This window comes from Procambarus clarkii, chromosome 78 (genome assembly GCF_040958095.1).
Source record: "Procambarus clarkii isolate CNS0578487 chromosome 78, FALCON_Pclarkii_2.0, whole genome shotgun sequence".
Taxonomy (NCBI): Eukaryota; Metazoa; Arthropoda; class Malacostraca; order Decapoda; family Cambaridae; genus Procambarus; species Procambarus clarkii.
The window spans coordinates 4,826,639-4,849,727 of record NC_091227.1 but is presented as its reverse complement, the minus strand read 5'-3'; the positions used below and the strand labels follow the sequence as shown (position 1 = coordinate 4,849,727).

Genomic DNA, 23,089 nt, shown 5'->3' with positions numbered 1-23,089 from the left:
GGCACCACCACCACTGGCATAGTAACACCACCATGGAAGCCGCTAACACTCTGTTTATCTATGCTACTTGTATCAGAAGCATCAGCACTAAACCCAGAAAACAATTCATCTAGAGTATCACTTTATTCAAAAATTGGAGATGACATGGGTGGTGATAATATTGACTTGGGAGGTCGCGGAAAGCCTAGCGAGTGCTTAGCTTCTATGCATACGCTCGCTGTATTGTCCTCATCCGTGCTGCATCACTTGAATCTGACTCTTCTGTTAGGTCTTTATTGTGCCTTACTTCATCATTATCAATATATACTTATCTTCTCAAACAATAAGGTCTGAATTTCACCATCAGAGGGCGATCTTTCAACACTGCGTCCGACAGGGGATTGAGAGCCAGAGATGTGTGGGTAACCCGTGGATGCTCACACAGAACTGATCCAGCCCGCAGCCCTAGGGCATTCAGGGAATATTTTTCGAAAAAACTGCCGTTCACTGGAGGCCTCAGGTGTCAATTGCGTACCCAACCTACCGCGCGAGTTTTGTTGCCTGCCTGGCTGCGTTGACGTGGCAGTTCAATGATGGCACCATGGGGGGCCATCTTCCTCCTGTTCAGCGTGTGAACTCCGTGGGCCTGGAGTTCACTTGTAAGGCTGGTTATCCGACCATCGAGATGGTGATGTGTGACATGCTTCGTGTCCAGTGGAAGCTGTTTACGGTGTGGAGCTAGTTACGGCCCATCGGGTTGTTATTAAGTTCGTGGGGGAGGACGAGTACCGGGACTTCCTCCGTCGGTATGGGGAGCATACGTTGCCGTTGCCAGACGATGCCGGCTCTGTGGCGATTTCGGACTGCAATGGTGCCCTGACTTATGTCAGTATCCATGGTGCGCCCCTGGAATTCCCTGATGACCTCCTCCGGCGTTACTTCGGGGGGTTTGGTACTGTTGTCAGCGTGCGGGTGAACACGCTCTCCTCGGGGCGGTATGCTGGGAGGCATACAAACATTCGCACGTTGGGGATGCGCCTGCGGTCGGATATACCTTCTTCTGTCCGGCTTATGGGATACAATGTCTGGGTGTATTATGCCCGGCAGCCTCGTACCTGTTTCCGGTGTGACCTGTTGGGGCATCAGGCTGCCGGGTGCTCTGAGGCCCCTGCTGCTCCTGTCAACTTGTTCCGCGACGAGGATTTCCCGCCGCTCCCTCTGGAGGCTGTCTCCGGTGATGTTGATTAGGTGGTGCGAGTCCCGTTTGCTGCTGCAGCTTCCCCGGCGGCGCCTGCCGTTCCTCCGGTTGTTGCCGTCCCTCCTCCGGTTCTTGAGGTACCGTCGGTTGGTCTGCCTGATCCTGTCGCTGTTCCAGCTGCTTCCGTGGGCCTTCCTGGAGCCCCCTGTGTGACGTCGCTGTCTTCTCCCTCGTCTTCTGATGCTGCGCCTGGCCCTGTGTCAGTGACTCGGGTCCCGGATGTGCTTGGTGCTGGGGTGGCTGCGGAGACTCCTGCTGTGTGTGGCCCAGTTTTCCCTGTGGTAGAGGCTGCTGCCGTTCTGGCGTCGGTTCCTTCGGCTCGTGGTACCCGTGTTTCTGGGTCCCTTACCGGCTCTGACGATATCCGGCCGGTGCCCAAACGTTCCCGGCGTTCGTCCTCTTCCTGGGCCGAATTGGTGACTTCAGTGACTGCGGGGCTTCGGGTATTGACAGTGTGGATACGGATGCGTCGATGTCTCCGCGGTTCGTGGTGGTGGAGGTCCATGTGCCTGCCGGTGCTGGTGCCTGTGTCTCGGGCGTGCCTTCGGTTCTTTCTCCGCCGGGGGACTCTCCACAGTGGGGGGTGGTGGCTTCCGCTGCCAGGGATGGTGTGAACTCTGGGGCTGGGAGTGGCCTGGTGGTGACGTTACGGAAGGATGCGCGCCGTCCGGGTTCCCTGCTGTCATCTGGTGGTGTGCCCGGGGCCTCGGGTACCCCTGTGATGCGGGTGCGCGTTGGGGCCCTGGGGGACGTGTTGCCGGCGTCTGTGATGCCGCCGGGTCACTGATCGAAGATTGCTGCGTTACTGCTGTCTGACGGACCGGAGTGCTTTCATGGTGGGCAAGTTCCCCTTCTGTGGGGGCGGGTAGCGACTTCTCGCCTCCTGAGTACTACCATCTGGGTCCCCAGTTTGCAGGTGTTTGTTGCCCCGGTTCCGGATGTTATGGCGTCCCCGGTGGATGGACGGGACCCTTGGCAATGGGTGTTCTGGGAGGCGTTTAATGTGCGGTTCCCACGGGCCAAGTTCCCGGGCAAGTATGTGCTCTGATTTCCTGTGTATTTGCTCTATGACATGCTGTGTGCCCCTCTGGCTGTTTGTTTGCCCTGTTCTATTATGTGCTTCTGCCTCTCCTTTTGTTCGTTGCTTTGCCGTGTGGCATATTAGTTTCTAGTGCTTGGCGTCTCTCGTTTAGCGTTTTGGCTTGGCATTTCGCCTTTCCTGGCTTTGCGATTCGCCCTTCACGGGTACGCCGGGGCGCATCCGATCCCACGATCGTCGTCACCCCTAACTCAACAACAACAACAACAACCTAGCGTGCGTCTTAAATGATACAATATCATAAAATCAGGTTTTAGTGGCCTGTGCAACTCCTGCCATGAGTAATGTCGGGCATCGCAGTGCAGTGGTTAACGTAATTGTTGTTAATTAATTATCTTTGAACTGTTGACTGTTTGACTGACAGAATGTCATTAACCTAAATTATTTGATTGAGTGTTGTCTGTCCGAATAACAGAAGGATTAATGTAAATTAATTGAGTAATTAATTATTTAATTGTGATTGTATGTCTTGGTGGACATTGTTAAAGTAATTACTTGTTGTTAAATGTAACGATATAAATGCCTTCTATGGAGTGAGGTGTGGTGATATCGACGCATCTATAGATCTGCACTCCAACTACAAGGCATTAATTGAGACGAAGACAAGGCCATCTGTTGGCGGAGGTGTGGCATCTTTGAAAAGCTCCTGTTTTGTACCTCAGTTAGGAGGCGAGGGCGGTGATGATGACCTCTGGTGAGTAAAGTAACGACACCAACGCGATCTAGAGTGTGCATCTAAACATTTCACAGTTTCCCGGTGAAAGATTGGCAAACTATGTTCTCTTTGTATACTTTCTGTCTGGCTAATGACTTTTATGTCTACAGAGGTGACTTGGAAAGTCTATTTCGCTGCAGAAAGAAGTTCACCTCGGGTAGTCCGAAACTCCTGACTTGGTCCAGTGAGAGGACAAGTGGCCGCCAGCGGTAGTAAGCAGTGTGTTAGCTGTTGTACTTATGCACTGTTGTGTGGACCGACACACCCGTGATTTAGCCAAGAGGAGTTACAAGACGACAGTAGTGACCTTCTGCTGAAAAGTGCTGCTTGTGTGTTGCTAGAGACTTCTGCAAGGGTGTTAGAAACCCATGGAAGTGATTATTTGTGACCCCTGTCAGCATGTTGCTGAAGCTCTTTGTCATTATGTTTCTGGAGAGCAGATGTAGGGTATTGGGACATCGTGACGATATGGCGTGTGGACTTGCCCATGTTGAGGAAGGTGAACTCGCAGCTGGTAATCAAGTGATTGAGAGGTGATCTCTCAATGGTAATCAGTGTGATTACCATTGAGCGTGGACAACGAACACTTGAAGATAGTGGACTTACCGGGATTTGTAGAACACTTTACTGGGATTTGTAGAACACTGCTGATATATTGATTGTCCTGGGTGAAAGCGACATTGTGTACATAAGTATAGTTATACTTCGATAGATAATATATTGGTGAAGGTGTAATTGCGTCTTGTTTATCCCCTTATTCCTTGCATTATTTCTTGCTATAGCCAATTGTTGAGAACTTACCATTGACTTTGGGTGGGAGAATAGTAAAAGAGGCCCTAAGGCACATTCGGAGAAAGAACCTGGTTACTGTCTCAAGCAGGCTGTAACATAATTGGCAAAAGTTTGATAGAATTCTTCAAGTAATTATTGCAATCCCCTTGTATAGATTTCCCCTTTTTGTGTCAGTGTTAAGTGCAGTGTTACATGGAGCGCAGTGTTACGAAAGTGAACAATTGCTCAGAAACAGACTATTGATACTCCGGGCGATGTTCAGGAGTTCCTAAACCAGGAGAACTGCCTGCCCAAATTGAAACATCTGGGAAAACCTGAATTAGTGTTAATAATTGCCTACCTTGAGATTAAGGTAAGCGATAGAGATTCTCGTGTCGAGATCCTCTCAAAGGTATATAGGCATTTAAAACCTAACAGCCAGCAGGAAAGTGAAGTCCATAGTGAAGGAGAAAGTGTTATGGTGTCCACCGAAAAGGAAGACGAGGGAAATGATGGCGATAATGACAGAGAAGAACTTAATGTGAGCCTATTAATAGTAAAAAATGCGAAAATTAGAAATCCAACGTGAAATAGAGTGAAAAAAGCTAGAACTAGAGAGAGAAGAAAAAGGGAAAGAAACCCAAGAAAGAAGAGAAAGAGAAAAGAAGAGAAGAGTAGAGAAGAAAATGGAAATAAAACGTGAAATCGAAGTGAAACGGTTGGAGAAGGAAATGGAAATGACACGGTTGGATTGGGAATGCAAATTAAGCGTTTGGAAAATGGAGAAAGGAGAGAAAGAGAGGAGCGAGAAAGAGAAGAAAAGGAGAGATAACGGACATATGAATTAGAAGTGTTAACATTAAGTAGTAGAAAAGAGACCAATAGATTCGACCCTGTGCGTAACATTAAAATGATGCCTAAATTCCATGAGAAGGAGGTGTCAAAGTTCTTTGCTGCTTTCGAGAAAGTAGCAGCATCATTAGACTGGCCAAGAGACAATTGGGCAATTATGATCCAATTGGTGCTGACTAGGAACGCCCAAACCGCATACTCCACACTGTTGGTATGTGACATTAGTGATTACGACGCTATCAAGAAGGTGGTGCTGATGGCTTACCAGTTGGTGCCTGAGGCATATAGACAGACGTTTCAACCTTAAGAAGAAATCAGGGCACACCTTTACAGAGTTCTCATGTATTAAGGAGTGACTGTTTTACGAATGGTGCGCCTCTCGGAAGGTGGAGACCAAAGAACAACTGGAACAACTCGTCTTATTACAAGATTTCAAAGAGTGTTTGTCCGGTGATCTGAAGACTTACTTGGAGGAGCAGCAAGTAGAGACCTTGGGTGTTGCAGCCACCATGGCTGAAAAATATATTCTAACCCATAGGCCCTGTATCGGGTATGTTACAAAGAGCTACTCCAAACCATTTTTTAGCTATTAGCCGGAAAAGAAGACCGTTCCACGTGGTTCCGAAAAAACACCCCTAGGCAGACCAAGACCTAGGAGAGACATAGTGTGTTGGACCTGTGAACAGAATGGGCGCATATCTGGTAAGTGTAGAACTAGAACAGGTAACGACCCGCATAGGCAGGTTATGCTGGTGAGATGTGTAACATCAGCAGTAGAAACCCAGTCTCTATGCACATATAGAGAGAAACCAGGATTGTTTGCCCCTACACTTCGGAAGGGTATGCATCGAGTGACCAGACTGGCCGGTCTGTAGTGATTCTCTGAGATAGTGGAGCAGCCCATTTTCTGATTCTGAGGAACTCGTTACCCGAGGAAGTGCTTACTGATAGGAAACAAAGGGTTATTTTAGGTGAGTTTCCCTCTATGTGGTACGAGTTTAGTTTAGTAGTTAGTAATATGGCAATAGAGTTTCCCTCTATTGCCATATTTCAATGTCAAGTGTACTTTGGCAGTAGAGGGGATAGAGGTCATACTGGCCAATGACTAAGCTTTGAGTTTAGACAGTAGCCATCTCATAGTTCTGGACGGTCCTGTTGAAAAGTTGGCAAGACCTGAAGTAGCACTACAAACCAGATTACAGGTGCAGACGCAGTTGAGATGAAATGACAATGACTTGTTTAACCCTATATCTACCCCACCGGTTGCTGACAGCACTCCAGCGAACACTCTCGACTCTAACCCCGAACCAAAGCACAGGACTAGAGCGACCTGGATAACAAAGCAAGAGAAGGAACTCCCAATTGCAAGCACCTACAGTTACCCTAGAGTAACTGTGACGGCAGGTGACTCATACCTTCGGACATATAAGGTGTGGTGCCAATGGAATCGACCAAGAACTCCCCGACTTTAGAGGTATGTGCACAGGGTATTGTGCCCTCAATGTTTGGAACAAGAGTGATGAAAACGGCCCATTATGGATATTACAGGTTTGCGAAAATTATTAATCATCTAGACAGATATTTCTTCAGTATCTTCTGTGATTTTCTTATCTTTGCCATAGAATCAGTGCCGAGTAAGTCTCTGGAGTCCTCTCCATTCGAGATGGCATATGGTCACTCAGTGAGATGATTATTAGAGGTGACCAAGGAACAGTGGATGGACCAGATGAAGAGGCTGATACACGTCAGCATGATGAAGCAATACCACGGACAGGACGTTCGCTCAGTGACGATGGTTATCACAACGGAAGGGACCTAGAAGTGTTTGAGGATCTTGGTAGTCAAATAAATGTTGTAATGAGTGACAGGTCTAGAAAGGTTGATGTTACTAATGTAACTAGTGAGCCAGGTACCAACATTATAAGGAATTTTGGCAGCCCTGAAGTTAGAAGAGTGAACGCAGTCTTCACCCCCACTGTCACCCAAGGTATCATCCTCGATCGTTGCGTTACAGTCATTGACCAGGCCTTCAACCACGTGGCTCTGACCCCTGACTTCCTTGAATGAACAGACTGTCGTCGTGGGAACATGCGTGAACCCAGTCAACGGCCAAAACACTGAAACTTATCCCCAAGCTGTACCTGGTAACCAAAGTTGTCCACTTCCTGTATTCCAGAATCTCCCTGGGGACATCCAGATCCGCACAGGAAACGCCTTCTGCAAGCAGGCGATGAGTCACAATAACGTGGATAAAGTATGTTGACCAGACCACACACTAGAAGGTGAAGGGACGACGACGTTTGGGTCCGTCCCGGACCATTCTCAAGTCGATTGTGCCTTCTGCATCCAGCCACCAGCGGTACCGCTGACTCAGGAAGGTGTTAGCAGTGCGCCTCAGTTTTTCAATCTTCCTCAAAGTCTCAGTGCTTAAAATAACCAAGGCATGGAAGGTGGCCCCGCTCCTGACGGTCACGTCTGTCAGATCATTGCCCGTGGTCGTGGTGTTAGCTCTGTTCAAGGTATCCCTATTGGAAAAGCTCTAGGACCCGGACATTCTCCAGACATTGGTAGTCAATCTGCATAAGTCTAATTTGTTTTATTAAAAATAATAATTTGGTTTATTTTCTTTTTGGAAACCAAACCAAATTCTTTTTGGTGTGGGAAGTGTTACAATAACAACGCTTATTATGGGGTGAGGTGTGGTGATATCGATGCCATCTGTGGACCTGCACTCCAACTCCATGGCATTAAGTGAGACGAGGACAATGCCAACTGTTGGAGGAGGTGTGGCGTCTGTAAAAGGTTCCTGTTTCATACCTTTCCTCTTATGTTATGAGGTGTGGGCGATGATGATGCCCTCTGGTGAGTGAAGTAACAACATCATCGCCATCTAGAGTGTGCATCTGATTACATTTCACAGTTCCCTGGTAAAAGGTTGACATCCTATGTTCCGCTTGTATACTTTCTGTCTGGCTAACGACTTTTATGTCCACAGAGGTGACGTGGAAAGTTTATTGCCCTGTGGAAAAGAGTTCACCTCGGGCAGTCCCAAACTCCTGCAGCCAGATTCACGAATCACTTACGCAAGTACTTACGAATGTGTACAACTTTCCTCAATCTTTGATGGCTTTGGTTACATTTATTAAACAGTTTACAAGTTTTAAACATCTTGCCAATCAACTGTTGTTTTTGTTATAAACAGCCTCCTGGTGCTTTGGGGCTCATTAACTGTTTAATAATTATAAACAAAGCCGCCAAAGATTGAGAAAAGATGTACAGGTTCGTAAGTGCGTGCATAACTGCTTCTTGAATCTGGTCCCTGACTTTTTCCTGTGAGAGGACACGTGGCCGCCGTCGGTAGTAGACAGTGTGTTAGCTGTTGTACTTAAGCACTGTCGTGTGGACCGACGTACCCGGGATTTAGCCAAGACGAGTTACAAGACGACAGTAGTGGCAGTCTGTTGAGAAGTGCTGCTAGTGTGTTGCTAGAGACACACAATGGAAATAATTTGTGACCTCTGTCAGCATGTTGCTGAAGTCCTCTGTCAGTGAGTTTCTGGAGAGCAGATGTGGGGTATTGGGACATCGTGACAATACAATGTGTGGACGAGCCCATGTTGAGGAAGGTGAACTCGCCGGTGATTACCATTGAGCTTGAACGACGTAGACTTTATGATAGTAGACTCACCGAGATATGAAGAACACTGCAGGGATATTGAGTGTCCTGGGTTAAAGCGACACTGTGTACATAAGTGTAGTTATACCTCAATAGATAATATATTGATGAAGATGTAATTGCATCTTGTTTACCTCCCTTTATTCCTTGCACTATTACTTGCCACCGGCAATTTTGAGAACGTTCCATTGATATGGGGTGGGATTATAGAAGAGGCTCTAAGGCACATTAGGCAGAAAGAACCCGGTTACTGGCTCAAGCTGTTGTAATATTATGTCTTGGTGAACTTTTCAGAGAAAAGTAATTAACTGGTGTTGATATTGTGGCTGAATATCTTGGTGACTTTGCCTTGAGTATTTATTTACGTATATGTAAATTTATTGTGTTGAAGTGTTTTGATACTGCCAGTAGCTAGAGCAATAATTGCCAAGAACGTTTACTTAGTGTTCAGGTTAGTTTACTTGTGTCCATGACCTGTCCAGTGGGTCGAGACTGTTAGTCTCTTTGCACCTGTAGAGCAGTGGGTCAGGAAACCTGCTACGAAATGGTGGTTTTGACAGTTGTTGAAGTGACACTCTTGATTAACGTAAAGAACGAGGGTCACTGTGTATTAGTCAGTAAGTTGTCGAATAAACCTACTTTTGCTAAAACACGTGACTTTGATGTTATTCCTCATTCTGCAGTACTGCCCCCCCCCCATATTTCACTTGCGTTCTTGACAATGTCATTGATTTAAGTTGTCTCGGGATCTAACCCTCTAATCCCAATCAATAAACACAAATTTGGTGTTAGAATCCATCCTCTACCTGCTAGATTTACTTGCAAGCAAATTGCAAACCGAACAACTTAAGTAAGGAAGGGTTGGTATTGCTTGTGGAATTTGAAGACCCCCTGGCTTTCATTTCCACTTGAAGTGCTCATATCTTTGGCGTTTTGATCACGCCTCCAGAGTGTATTCCTTTGTCTAAAGCAAAAATTCGAATCCACATCTCATTAACCAGTAATATCGCACATTCTGGTGCCCGGTATGTTCTTGTCTTGTGTGGTAATATTTATCATCTGATAAATTATCATTTATCACATCTGACGCCCAAGGTGGGGCTAAGATGTGAATAAAGAAAACAGGAAAACCATATTCTCACATCCATTGAGTGTGGATGCAAAGGGGCCTCTCTCACACATCTGACGCCCAACATGGGACCATTGTGTTTACGGTGACCCGGAGTATGCTCTCAAATCTGACGCCCAACGTGTAGGGCTAAAGCAGAGCCCAAGAGCTATAACTCAAGTTAAAAGTTGCAAAGTTGAGTAAAGTAATGTTTGGTATTCTGTGTTGTTTGCATTTCATGGTGGTAAGCAGTACTTAGGAAGGGGTGAAATTGTTAGGTAGGAACATATCAAGTATGACTGGGTATGTAAGTACCATGTGTGCCACTAAGAGTCGTCGTGGACGACGGGATAAGTCGAGGACATGTTCCCTAAGTACGGGTGACCTGTGTGGAGGTGGGTCAGGCATCATTACTACTAAAGGGGACAAATGCCAGCCACATGTGGAGGTGGTTAGCACTGTATAGTATGAAGGAAGAATGTTGCCTGAGATGGAAGTCGAAGTTCAAGGCCATGAGGCATATGGTCTTGGCCTGAAAGATCTCATTCATCGGGGAAGTTCAGTGAGAATACAGTTACACACCAAGGATTAAGTTGTCGAGATGGGTACTTAAAGTTCCAATTCCCGTACAGTATTAGAATTTTATAACATAGTGTTATGATCCCAGGTAGCCGAAAAACGAGTCTCCCCTTTGAGAATTATTCTATGAAGCCTGACCTGACTAGGAGGTCGGAAATACAGACATGAAGATTCATATGTAAAGATAATTGGGTAAATTTTACACGGAGTTTAAGATTATGAGCAGTGAATAAGAACAACAGATGAATGACTGGTTAGGAGACGTGGATAATTTGCTGGAGGCGTGAGGCTCGCTTCTGGAGGGCTTTGACCCCTCACTTGAGGCCAGACATCGCAGGGGGAAAGCCGCGCTCCGTTTGAGCTCCCGTCAGAAAGGAACTCCTAGTGATAAATCTCCAAGAGAAGAGAAGTGTGTAGACGTGCCAGCTGTGGAATTGAGCTCAGAACGTTGTGGTCTCAAGTCCTGGACGGCGAGGAGAGTTTATTGAACTGCCCAGAGACATTTTCGTGGGCTGTGTGGAGCGCCCTGACCAGACGCCGTCAGAGGGATAGCGCCCTCGACTAGACAATCTGTGGTTTGTCTTTGGGGAAGAAGTTGCTGAGAACTTCGAAGCCAGCACAGAGGGAGTAATTGATGAGACTCCAAGGTAGTGGAGGAGAGGACCTCGAGCTGTGAGGAGAAGCAGTGAAGAGGAGTGTCACGTGCTTCTGTAGAGGTGGTGAAGCACCATAGTTGCTCGAGGGAACTTCATGGTGTAGCAGCCAAGAGAGCTGTGGAGGACCCTAGTAGAGGTAGTGAAGCACCATAGTTTTCCCAAGGAAAACTTCATGGTGTAGCAGCCTGGAGGAGCTGCAGAGGATCCTGGTAGTTAAGTCCGGAAGAACCTGAAGATATCAGGGTAGTGAACTTCCAGATGTGGAAGGGAAGTTCTAAATGATCACTTGTAGGGAGTTGATAGAGTGTTTGTCTTTAGCGTGTAAGACGCAGTGAAAGGCGAGTGATAGTTTGCCATTTTTGTACCAAAAAGTTTATACTGAAGTATAGAGTTACAGTCGCAGGCTGGATTACTAACAGATGTATGTGTTCTAGAACTGATAGAGTGATCGACTGATCATTGTTGTGTATCAAGGAACATTTATACTGATATATATATGTTATTGCATTCAATGCTGATTTTCCTTGTACATGTTCATAGATATATATATATTCTCTTGCTGATAGTGCAACATTGTAATATAAGACTTGTCCTACTTGAGGAGGTTGGTAATATTAGGTGGTGAATCAGGAGATAGGATACCACTTGATAAGCTGATGATAGAGTTCTGATGGTGTTGGAGTGCAACCTGATTGTAATAGTATAGAGTATAGGATTCATTATTATTATATGTGTGTATGTATTGTGTATGTGCTTTGTCCAGTAAATGTATTCCAATTTGCTGGTGCTTGCCCTTGTCCTAGTGAGGCTTCCCACGAAATAGTAAAGAAAGAGAGAGAGAGAAAAAAAAAACAAGAACCACCGCTGTGGACAGGGTAGGATGGAAAACTAATAAGTCAAAGGGGGATTAAGATCATATCACATAAGGAGAGAGTGGGGAGTCACAGCGGCTCGAGTGGGTGTGTGCACGTGTCAACGAGGCTAAGTATTGGAGCCGCATCCTCTAAACGTGTGACGTTGAGCCCCACTCCAAGAGCCAGAAGCGCCTAGTGTGATCTCCTGGTTAAGTATAAGCAGTCTACTGAGTTGTGGGTTGGGTTGTCCGTAAAGAAGGAACAACGACGACAACACCACCAACCCGCACTATAATAATAACCAAGTTGAGGAACATGAGTCAACAAGAGTGTGTTCAGTTTGCTATGAAGAGATGGAACGAACAAGCAAATCTTGAGTTCCAACGCAGGATAGCGTTCGTGTTAGGTGATGAGGCGTTGACCGGAAGTGAAACATCAACTCAAGAAGATAGAGATTCAAAGGGAGTCTGTAGACAGCCAGTGGAAGTTGTCGATGGATGAACTAATGTCACCCAAGGTGATCGTTTGATCAACGATATCTGCGACAATAAGGTAGGTACGGAAGTGACATCTGCGATAAGGTGAAGTCACTTTACCGTGACTGACTCGCCACCACTGCATGTGGTGGCGAGTCAGTTGCTGACTATGGTATGACCTCAATTGACCTTGGATATGACCATGTCACTAGTGTGTACAGAATAAGGGACGTTAAGTAGTTAGTAGGATCGTAACCTGCTACGCTACCTCATCAGCTTGTCCTAACGACTGTCATGTCTGACAACTGTGTGATATCAGAGGGAGACATCGGGGGATGTGTCAAGATATCACCATGCCTGCACATTTCTGTGGAACACGGAGCAGAACTCAAGAACTCAAAGGTGATGCTAACGTCGTGTACCTGATAACGCATGGCACATTCTTGCCTTTTGAGAAGTCACGTGGGATTATAAGGAATTTCACTAGTGTGCAGGAAGGAGGAAGTGTCAACAGTAGTGTCAAGTGTCAGGGGGACTCAAGGGACGACAGTTCATGGGTGTGTCAGATCTGTCGTCCCAGCAGGTGAAGCTGTTAAAAGAAGAGGGACTACTAACGGTGTCAAAAAAGGTGTCATGTGTCATGCGACAAAGAAGACGACGGTAGCTAACAGTGTAGTCTTGTCTGTTGCGACGAAGAATTTAAATAAAAGGAAAAAGATTTCATTCGTGGAATCATTATGAGTGTCAAGTGTGACGGGACCCTAAAGAAAGAAGTAGCTTGCAGTGGTGTCAGACTTAAGATAGCTATGTGTGTCGACACTCATGGAAGATGGTATGCCTTTATTGTCAGGTGTCAACCGACACTAGAGAAGATGGAGACAGTTGACTGTGGTGTCAGACTGGTCTCTACCGGAACGATCAATTCGGTGGGACGAGATGTCACTCGATTTGTCATCCAATGTGCCATGAGTCAGATGACATCTTATGAGGAAATTAAAAGCATTGAAGATGCCATAATTTCAGCAATGACCGAAGTCTAAGATGCAATTCAGGGTGGAACGTGGCTTTCTACCCAAGGTGTCAGGTGTCATACAACACCGGACCAAGTGATATTTGTCGACGGTGCAGAGGTGAACTGTGTCAACATTGAGGGATGCGCTGATTGTGTTTTACAGTGCTTGGGTTTGCTTGCTGTTCTGTCAAGAGAGATGAGAAAAGATGACGGAGAATTATACCATTCGCTTGGAGACACGACGTGTCAAATGTCTGAATGGATTCATTATGGGGCTCCAAGAAGAAGCAAAAGTGTCAATGTGCTTGACAGCCAGCTGTCATTACAGCTAGGAGTCAGGTGCACCACAGGTATTGATGAGTTTGTCTTGTGTGGTCTAATTGGTTGTGTGAGTCATGTGTCTGGTGACAAATGTTGAGGTGTTGAGCCGTTTGTTGAACTTGTGCATGCCCCAGTGCTCTACTACGCAGCTGCAGGACATTTCAACACCTGCGAAGAAGCAGAAAAGAAGATTGACATTTTATGATGAAGATCAAGTGTCGGCAGCTGATGCAGAGGATGGAGTGGTCCACATGAATCACTCAAGCTGTCATATTGAAAGTATGCTTGAACATTTCTTGTTGCAATCATCTATATGTAACCATAAGTTTGTGTTAATCATGAAGTTTCTGTGAACACCGTGGTAATGCATGATTGCAAGCAATATGCATTTGAAATTGGGGGTTAATTAAAAGGAAGATCTCTCAGCGTAGTAACTTATTGCTTTGATGTGTGCGTGCAAGAACTAACTTCGTTAGTTGATGTCCAAAGTGTGTCTACTTGTATGTCTCTGAATTCATCTCATTGAGAGAAGTTCAAGCAGGTCAATGGATGTGATCTGAGTCATCTGGAAGTCGTGCAATGCAGAATGCACACTCAAATCACCAGGGATATGATACCCTCTACTGAGAGGGTGGGGGCATTATTGCTACAAGGTGGTAGTGGGGAGGCAGGATAGGCTCTCCTCTCCTCAAAACGGTTGGAAGGTAACAACAAGATTACTCCATCCTCTTCGAAGACTGTGGGACACTGTGTTGGTGGGGGAGGGGGGGGGGGAACCAAACACGGCATCACAAGGATCAACAGGTGCCGGATCCAATGGAAGCAGAGTATGTAAAGTGCCGGAGAGGCCCACGACTCTGATTGGCCAACAAGTGATGACATCACAGCATTCTCAAGAGTTACAGCAGAAGATAACTGTCTCAAGATCTCCAAGATAAGTCGCTTTGTACCCAGGTCCTGAAGTATTGGTATAACCCAAACACCCGTAAATATTCCAGAACCATATCACTAGGTAATTGCAGGTGTCAAGAGGATATTATATTGGACTGGAATAAGAAATTACGACATAAACGGCGGTCAGGAACAGACCAAGAACCACGTGTGTGTTGATATGTGAATTTAACAGCAGTGTTAAATACCTGAAAGAGTGATTTCACAGGAAGAGAGAGAGAGAGAAAGGTGAAATCAAGTGTAACTAGTTCAGGAGAAGGACTCGGTATCATTTGTGAATCTGAGAGAGGAGTGATTGTCCATCTAGCAGTGATTGTCTGTAAGAACATTTCTATACTTGTAGATTATCTGTAGGAATATTTTACACAAATATACTGTGTGAAATATTCCAGAAATGTGAGTAGAATTTGGGTGTTCGCTATAACGGGACATGAGGAAGGTATTTACAACCTGTCTTCTTAAAAATAACGTCGCTTTTGGCCGTTTGCCCGTATGGCCGAAAATGGACCTAATTTGAAAATGAAAGAAAATTAAGATAAATTTGGGATTTTTTTTCAACAACAGTAAGTTAAGGGTTCTCTGATAGGTGAGCAGGAAATTCTCATAAAGTTTCAAAACGTTATGGAAAACGTTAATTGAAAGTTTCCTCTTTTAACCTTACCGAGTAAGCCGGACGACTCAAACAGAAAACGGAACAGTACGTCACTTTTGTGAGTCGATTTCATTTCATATTACGTCCAAATTTGGCCATAGTGCGCATATGAGCGAAAAGTGACGTTATTTTTAAGAGGACGGGTTATACACGGCAAGGTGTGTACTCCCTGTGTCGAACAGAAAACAGGAAGTGTGGAGGAGAAGAGCCAGTGTCTCTCGTCGCGCCAAACAGAAAACGGCAAAGTGTGGGTGTGGGGAAATACACTATCTGTGTGTTAAGAAGTGTGGGGTTTATTGTACAGTAATAAAGACTGTGAGTGAATGTTGCAAATTACACTAGAGTTATTGAGGATCGTGTTTGGGGTGATTAACCAGCTCGTGTATTACAACACCGAACACCAGGAATTGCAATCTATCAAGTGGATAGCTGGAGGTTGAAACCTTATCCAATATTGTTCATTCAGCATTGGCTTTCCCTCGCTAAATTCTACAGTCTACCTGCCACCTGGAGACGTCATCAGTGTCAGCTGCGAAAGGGCATGACAGGTGTGAAATTGAATGTAAGTACTAATCCCGGCATACATAAATTGTGCATATAGTACTTTCGGTGATTAGTTAATCACCGAATCTCGGAATCATCAGAGTATTACCTCGCAACGAGTTTGCTGTCTTAGGATCCAATGAGGTTGTAAAAGTGTAATCTGTCAGTGAGTGACAGCTCTAACCTTTTAAGTGTCGCGTTACTTGTGAGTGGCAGAGTGTGCGGCTGGCAATATCTTGGTCGCAGGTTCACGCCGTCTCACATCCCAATGGTTTTTCCTCATTATTATTATTATTATTATTATTATTATTATTATTATTATTATTATTATTATTATTATTATTATTATTTTTATTATTGTTATAATTATTATAATTACTATTATTATTATTAATATGATTGCTGCACAGAGAAATCACATTCAGGTTACGAATCAACGAGAAAAATCTGTTGGAAGTACTGTATGCGAATTGTGGTTTATTGGTTTATGGCATTTGATTGGGAGTTGCCCAGGTTGAAAGTTCAAATTCCCTCATGTATTCACTTGATTTTCTCATTATTATTATTATTATTATTATTATTATTATTATTATTATTATTATTATTATTATTATCATTATTATTATTATTATTATTATTATTATTATCATTATTATTATTATTATTATTATTATTATTATTATTATTATTATTATTATTATTATTATTATTATTATTATCATTATTACCATTATTATTATTATTATTATTATTATTATTATTATTATTATTATTATTATTATTATTTATTATTATTATTATTATTAATATTATTATTATTATTATTATTATTATTATTATTATTATTATTATTATTATTATTATTATTATGTGTTGCTCATATTTATATATTCAAGATCTGAAGAGGAAACCTGGAATAGATGCTGGTGTCGGATTTACAATTATCCTGTTCAACTGTTGGAATAAGACTGGCGATCTCAATACAATTTTGTGTTTCTATCATTGCTGTGATCACCCTGCAACTATCCAGTACTGACATTGCTGTGATCACTCTGCAACTATCCAGTACTGACATTGCTATGATCACCCTGCAACTATCCAGTACTGACATTGCTGTGATCACTCTGCAACTATCCAGTACTGACATTGCTATGATCACCCTGCAACTATCCAGTACTGACATTGCTGTGATCACTCTGCAACTATCCAGTACTGACATTGCTATGATCACCCTGCAACTATCCAGTACTGACATTGCTGTGATCAGTCTGCAACTATCCAGTACCGACATTGCTGTGATCACCCTGCAACTGTCCAGTACCGACATTGCTGTGATCACCCTGCAACTATCCAGTACTGACATTGCTGTGATCACCCTGCAACTATCCAGTACTGACATTGCTGTGATCACCCTGCAACTATCCAGTACTGACATTGCTGTGATCACCCTGCAACTATCCAGTACTGACATTGCTGTGATCATCCTGCAACTATCCAGTACTGACATTGCTGTGATCACCCTGCAACTATCCAGTACTGACATTGCTGTGATCACCCTGCAACTATCCAGTACTGACATTGCTGTGATCACCCTGCAACTATCCAGTACTGACATTGCTGTGATCACCCTGCAACTATCCAGTACTGACATTGCTGTGATCACCCTGCAACTATCCAGTACTGACATTGCTGTGATCACCCTGCAACTATCCAGTACTGACATTGCTGTGATCACCCTGCAACTATCCAGTACTGACATTGCTGTGATCACCCTGCAACTATCCAGTACTGACATTGCTGTGATCACCCTGCAACTATCCAGTACTGACATTGCTGTGATCACCCTGCAACTATCCAGTACTGACATTGCTGTGATCACTCTGCAACTATCCAGTACTGACATTGCTGTGATCACCCTGCAACTATCCAGTACTGACATTGCTGTGATCACCCTGCAACTATCCAGTACTAACATTGCTGTGATCACCCTGCAACTATCCAGTACTGACATTGCTGTGATCACTCTGCAACTATCCAGTACTGACATTGTTGTGATCACCCTGCAACTATCCAGTACTGACATTGCTGTGATCACCCTGCAACTATCCAGTACTGACATTGCTGTGATCACCATGCAACTATCCAGTACTGACATTGCTGTGATCACTCTGCAACTATCCAGTACTGACATTGCTGTGATCACACTGCAACTATCCAGTACTGACATTGCTGTGATCACCCTGCAACTATCCAGTACTGACATTGATGTGGTCACCCTGCAACTATCCAGTACTGACATTGCTATGATCACCCTGCAACTATCCAGTACTGACATTGCTGTGATCACCCTGCAACTATCCAGTACTGACATTGCTATGATCACCCTGCAACTATCCAGTACTGACATTGCTGTGATCACCCTGCAACTATCCAGTACTGACATTGCTGTGATCACCCTGCAACTATCCAGTACTGACATTGATGTGGTCACCCTGCAACTCTCCAGTACTGACATTGCTATGATCACCCTGCAACTATCCAGTACTGACATTGCTGTGATCACTCTGCAACTATCCAGTACTGACATTGCTATGATCACCCTGCAACTATCCAGTACTGACATTGCTGTGATCACTCTGCAACTATCCAGTACTGACATTGCTATGATCACCCTGCAACTATCCAGTACTGACATTGCTGTGATCACCCTACAACTATCCAGTACTGACATTGCTATGATCACCCTTCAACTATCCAGTACTGACATTGCTATGATCACCCTGCAACTATCCAGTACTGACATTGCTGTGATCACCCTACAACTATCCAGTACTGACATTGCTATGATCACCCTGCAACTATCCAGTACTGACATTGCTGTGATCACCCTACAACTATCCAGTACTGACATTGCTGTGATCACTCTGCAACTATCCAGTACTGACATTGCTGTGATCACCCTACAACTATGCAGTACTGATATTGCTGTGATCACCCTGGAACTATCCAGTACTGACATTGCAGTGATCTCCCTACGACTATCCAGTACTGACATTGCTGTGATCACCCTGCATCTATCCAGTATTGACATTGCTGTGATCACCCTGCAACTATCCAGTGCTGACATTGCTGTGATCACCCTGCATCTATCCAGTATTGACATTGCTGTGATCACCCTGCAACTATCCAGTACTGACATTGCTGTGATCACCCTACAACTATCCAGTATTGACATTGATGTGGTCACCCTGCAACTATCCAGTACTGACATTGCTGTGATCACCCTACAACTATCCAGTATTGACATAGCTGTGATCACCCTGCAACTATCCAGTACTGACATTGCTGTGATCACCCTGCAACTAACCAGTATTGACATTGATGTGGTCACCCTGCAACTATCCAGTACTGACATTGCTGTGATCACCCTACAACTATCCAGTATTGACATTGATGTGGTCACCCTGCAACTATCCAGTACTGACATTGCTGTGATCACCCTACAACTATCCAGTATTGACATTGATGTGGTCACCCTGCAACTATCCAGTATTGACATTGCTGTGATCACCCTGCAACTATCCAGTACTGACATTGCTGTGATCACCCTGCAACTATCCAGTACTGACATTGATGTGGTCACCCTGCAACTATCCAGTACTGACATTGCTGTGATCACCCTGCAACTATCCAGTATTGACATTGCTGTGATCACGCTGCAACTGTCCAGTATTGACATTAATGTGATCACCCTGCAACTATCCAGTATTGACATTGCTGTGATCACCCTGCAACTATCCAGTATTGACATTGATGTGGTCACCCTGCAACTATCCAGTACTGACATTGCTGTGATCACCCTGCAACTATCCAGTACTGACATTGATGTGGTCACCCTGCAACTATCCAGTACTGACATTGATGTGATCACCCTACAACTATGCAGTACTGATATTGCTGTGATCACCCTGGAACTATCCAGTACTGACATTGCAGTGATCTCCCTACGACTATCCAGTACTGACATTGCTGTGATCACCCTGCATCTATCCAGTATTGACATTGCTGTGATCACCCTGCAACTATCCAGTGCTGACATTGCTGTGATCACCCTGCATCTATCCAGTATTGACATTGCTGTGATCACCCTGCAACTATCCAGTACTGCCATTGCTGTGATCACCCTACAACTATCCAGTATTGACATTGCTGTGATCACCCTGCAACTATCCAGTGCTGACATTGCTGTGATCACCCTGCATCTATCCAGTATTGACATTGCTGTGATCACCCTGCAACTATCCAGTACTGACATTGCTGTGATCACCCTACAACTATCCAGTACTGACATTGCTGTGATCACCCTACAACTATCCAGTATTGACATAGCTGTGATCACCCTGCAACTATCCAGTACTGACATTGCTGTGATCACCCTGCAACTATCCAGTATTGACATTGATGTGGTCACCCTGGAACTATCCAGTACTGACATTGCTGTGATCACCCTACAACTATCCAGTATTGACATTGATGTGGTCACCCTGCAACTATCCAGTGCTGACATTGCTGTGATCACCCTACAACTATCCAGTATTGACATTGATGTGGTCACCCTGCAACTATCCAGTATTGACATTGCTGTGATCACCCTGCAACTATCCAGTACTGACATTGCTGTGATCACCCTGCAACTATCCAGTACTGACATTGATGTGGTCACCCTACAACTATCCAGTACTGACATTGCTGTGATCACCCTGCAACTATCCAGTATTGACATTGCTGTGATCACGCTGCAACTATCCAGTATTGACATTGATGTGATCACCCTGCAACTATCCAGTATTGACATTGCTGTGATCACCCTGCAACTATCCAGTATTGACATTGATGTGGTCACCCTGCAACTATCCAGTACTGACATTGCTGTGATCACCCTGCAACTATCCAGTACTGACATTGATGTGGTCACCCTGCAACTATCCAGTACTGACATTGATGTGGTCACCCTGCAACTATCCAGTACTGATATTGCTGTGATCTCCCTGCAACTATCCAGTATTGACATTTCTGTGATCACCCTGCAACTATCCAGTACTGACATTGCTGTGATCACCCTGCAACTATCCAGTATTGACATTGCTGTGATCACCCTGCAACTATCCAGTATTGACATTGCTGTGATCACCCTGCAACTATCCAGTACTGACATTGCTGTGATCACCCTGCAACTATCCAGTACTGACATTGATGTGGTCACCCTGCAACTATCCAGTACTGACATTGCTGTGATCACCCTGCAACTATCCAGTATTGACATTGCTGTGATCACCCTGCAACTATCCAGTATTGACATTGATGTGATCACCCTGCAACTATCCAGTATTGACATTGCTGTGATCACCCTGCAACTATCCAGTATTGACATTGATGTGGTCACCCTGCAACTATCCAGTACTGACATTGCTGTGATCACCCTGCATCTATCCAGTATTGACATTGCTGTGATCACCCTGCAACTATCCAGTGCTGACATTGCTGTGATCACCCTGCAACTATCCAGTATTGACATTGCTGTGATCACCCTGCAACTATCCAGTACTGACATTGCTGTGATCACCCTACAACTATCCAGTACTAACATTGCTGTGATCACCCTGCAACTATCCAGTACTAACATTGCTGTGATCACCCTGCAACTATCCAGTACTAACATTGCTGTGATCACCCTGCAACTATCCAGTACTGACATTGCTGTGATCACCCTGCAACTATAAAGTACAGACATTGCTGTGATCTCCCTTTGTAATTATTCCGTACTATTAGTGCTCCTAGTGTGAGTGTGTTCTCTCTTCGTTTTTGCTGAAACTAGAAAGTACACTATTAAGAATAATAATACAATTATAAAATTAAAATGCTTATTCTTATGCTTATTACTATATAATTGTTTGAATTTAATATAATCCTGATGAGGTTAGGTTAGGTTAGCTGTGTTAATCTGTCTCATTCATGCTCACAGTTGTGCTTGTAAATGCATGATCAGTGTCACAATTATTAATGTTTGTAAGTTTCAATAATAGAACAAGACTTCATTTTATAATGAACTTTACCTCAACTATCTGAATACTACACTGCTCTAAAATTTCGCACCTGGGTGCTAATCGACTTTTAATGACAATGTGGTCTACAAGTAGCCCCTCTTACAATCAGAAATGATTTGATGTGACATGATAAATGAGAATAGCAATATTGTTGGAAACATTTTTACCTGGAGATTTCAATGGAGCATAAAGCGGTGCGTCCTAGCAATAAAGGGACAAAAAAATAATATTTTAGTCCTGGAAGTGTTGTAAGTTATGAATATGTGCAGAAGTTCTTTTCTCTATCCATTATATTATTTCTTTCTGTCTATTATTGTATTTCAGCATCTTAGACCCCTCTTTCTCTCTCCTTAAAGAATATATTGAGAACTGCATACTCTAAGTAACAAATATATTATGCTATCTTGGAGATATTAATGTGACGTACTGAGTGATGTAGAGGCTGGCTCATGCTCTGGGTTATCTGTTGATGCTTTGATTGATTGAAGGATATATATATATATATATATATATATATATATATATATATATATATATATATATATATATATATATATTATTAAATATGACCGAAAAAGTAAGATTAGTAATTCTAACACGAATTTTCTCAATCTTTCGTACATTTCTTTTCACTGTTTCATAAAATCGGAGATGTGTAAGTTCTATTCAGTTGTGTATTTGTAAACTAAAGTCTTTGAAAATGTAATAAGTTTTACGAAACGCGCTCGTGTCGCGTCAGACTAGAAATAAAAATGAATTTTGGAGAATTGATTTTTGATTTACCTCCAACAGTGAAAAGAAATGTACGAAAGATTGAGAAAATTCGTGTTAGAATTATTAATCTTACTTTTTCGGTCATATTTAATAATATATGTCTACAGGAAAGACTGCTACCAAAATATACTAATATTAAAGCGCACGACCCAGCAGCAAGGAATCAAGCCTTCACGATAAAATATCGCCAGGATCTGATTCGTGATCAGATATACAAGGCAGAGAATGAAATCAAAGACAACAAAACGAAACTACTTCATGCTACAAACGAGTGGAGAAATAGCAACATCGACGAAAGTATCCGTACCCGCATTGAACAACACCTCGACATCCTCACAGACCGACATCACCTCAGCACTGAAACTAGGATTATCAAGAAACTAACAACATTATATGGAGGACCTATGGCAATTCCACGACCAAGAGATGGCTTCCTGAACCTTGCAGGAATTAACCTCACTGAGGACCAAGTCACTCTCCTAAATCTGGGCATAAACTGTAATGTTATGTCCAGACCGAGTGAGATGGCCCGGAAAGTAGAGTTGGAAATTCTGTTGGACGACATATTCGACCTCGAGACACAAAAGAAGGTCATTACCAAAGATACCTTACAAGCAGAACTTATTGCAGAAGGAGGAAAGAATCGAGGCAATTACAGAAGCACCATACTGTCCCCCGAGCTCAAAGCGGCAGCTAAAAGCCTTCGTGA

The 23,089-nt window shown here is 43.9% G+C and overlaps 1 protein-coding gene across 1 annotated transcript; it reads left to right on the top strand.

The window, feature by feature from the left end:
- The first annotated feature begins 13,430 nt into the window (after positions 1-13,430).
- Positions 13,431-21,282, top strand: LOC138357426 (uncharacterized). The gene is made up of 4 exons (XM_069314276.1): positions 13,431-13,681; positions 18,441-19,040; positions 19,125-20,624; positions 20,781-21,282. Exons 1-4 carry the CDS (start codon positions 13,431-13,433, stop codon positions 21,280-21,282), a joined length of 2,853 nt encoding a protein of 950 aa, XP_069170377.1.
- The last annotated feature ends 1,807 nt before the right edge of the window (positions 21,283-23,089 follow it).

Coding starts and splice junctions, on each gene's coding strand:
- LOC138357426 (XM_069314276.1), top strand. CDS start 13,431: ATGTGTCTGGTGACAAATGTTGAGGTGTTGAGCCGTTTGTTGAACTTG. Junction 13,682..18,440: donor TCATCTATATGTAACCATAA/GTTTGTGTTAAT, acceptor GCAACTATCCAG/TACTGACATTGCTGTGATCA. Junction 20,625..20,780: donor GACATTGCTGTGATCACCCT/GCAACTATCCAG, acceptor GCAACTATCCAG/TACTGACATTGCTGTGATCA.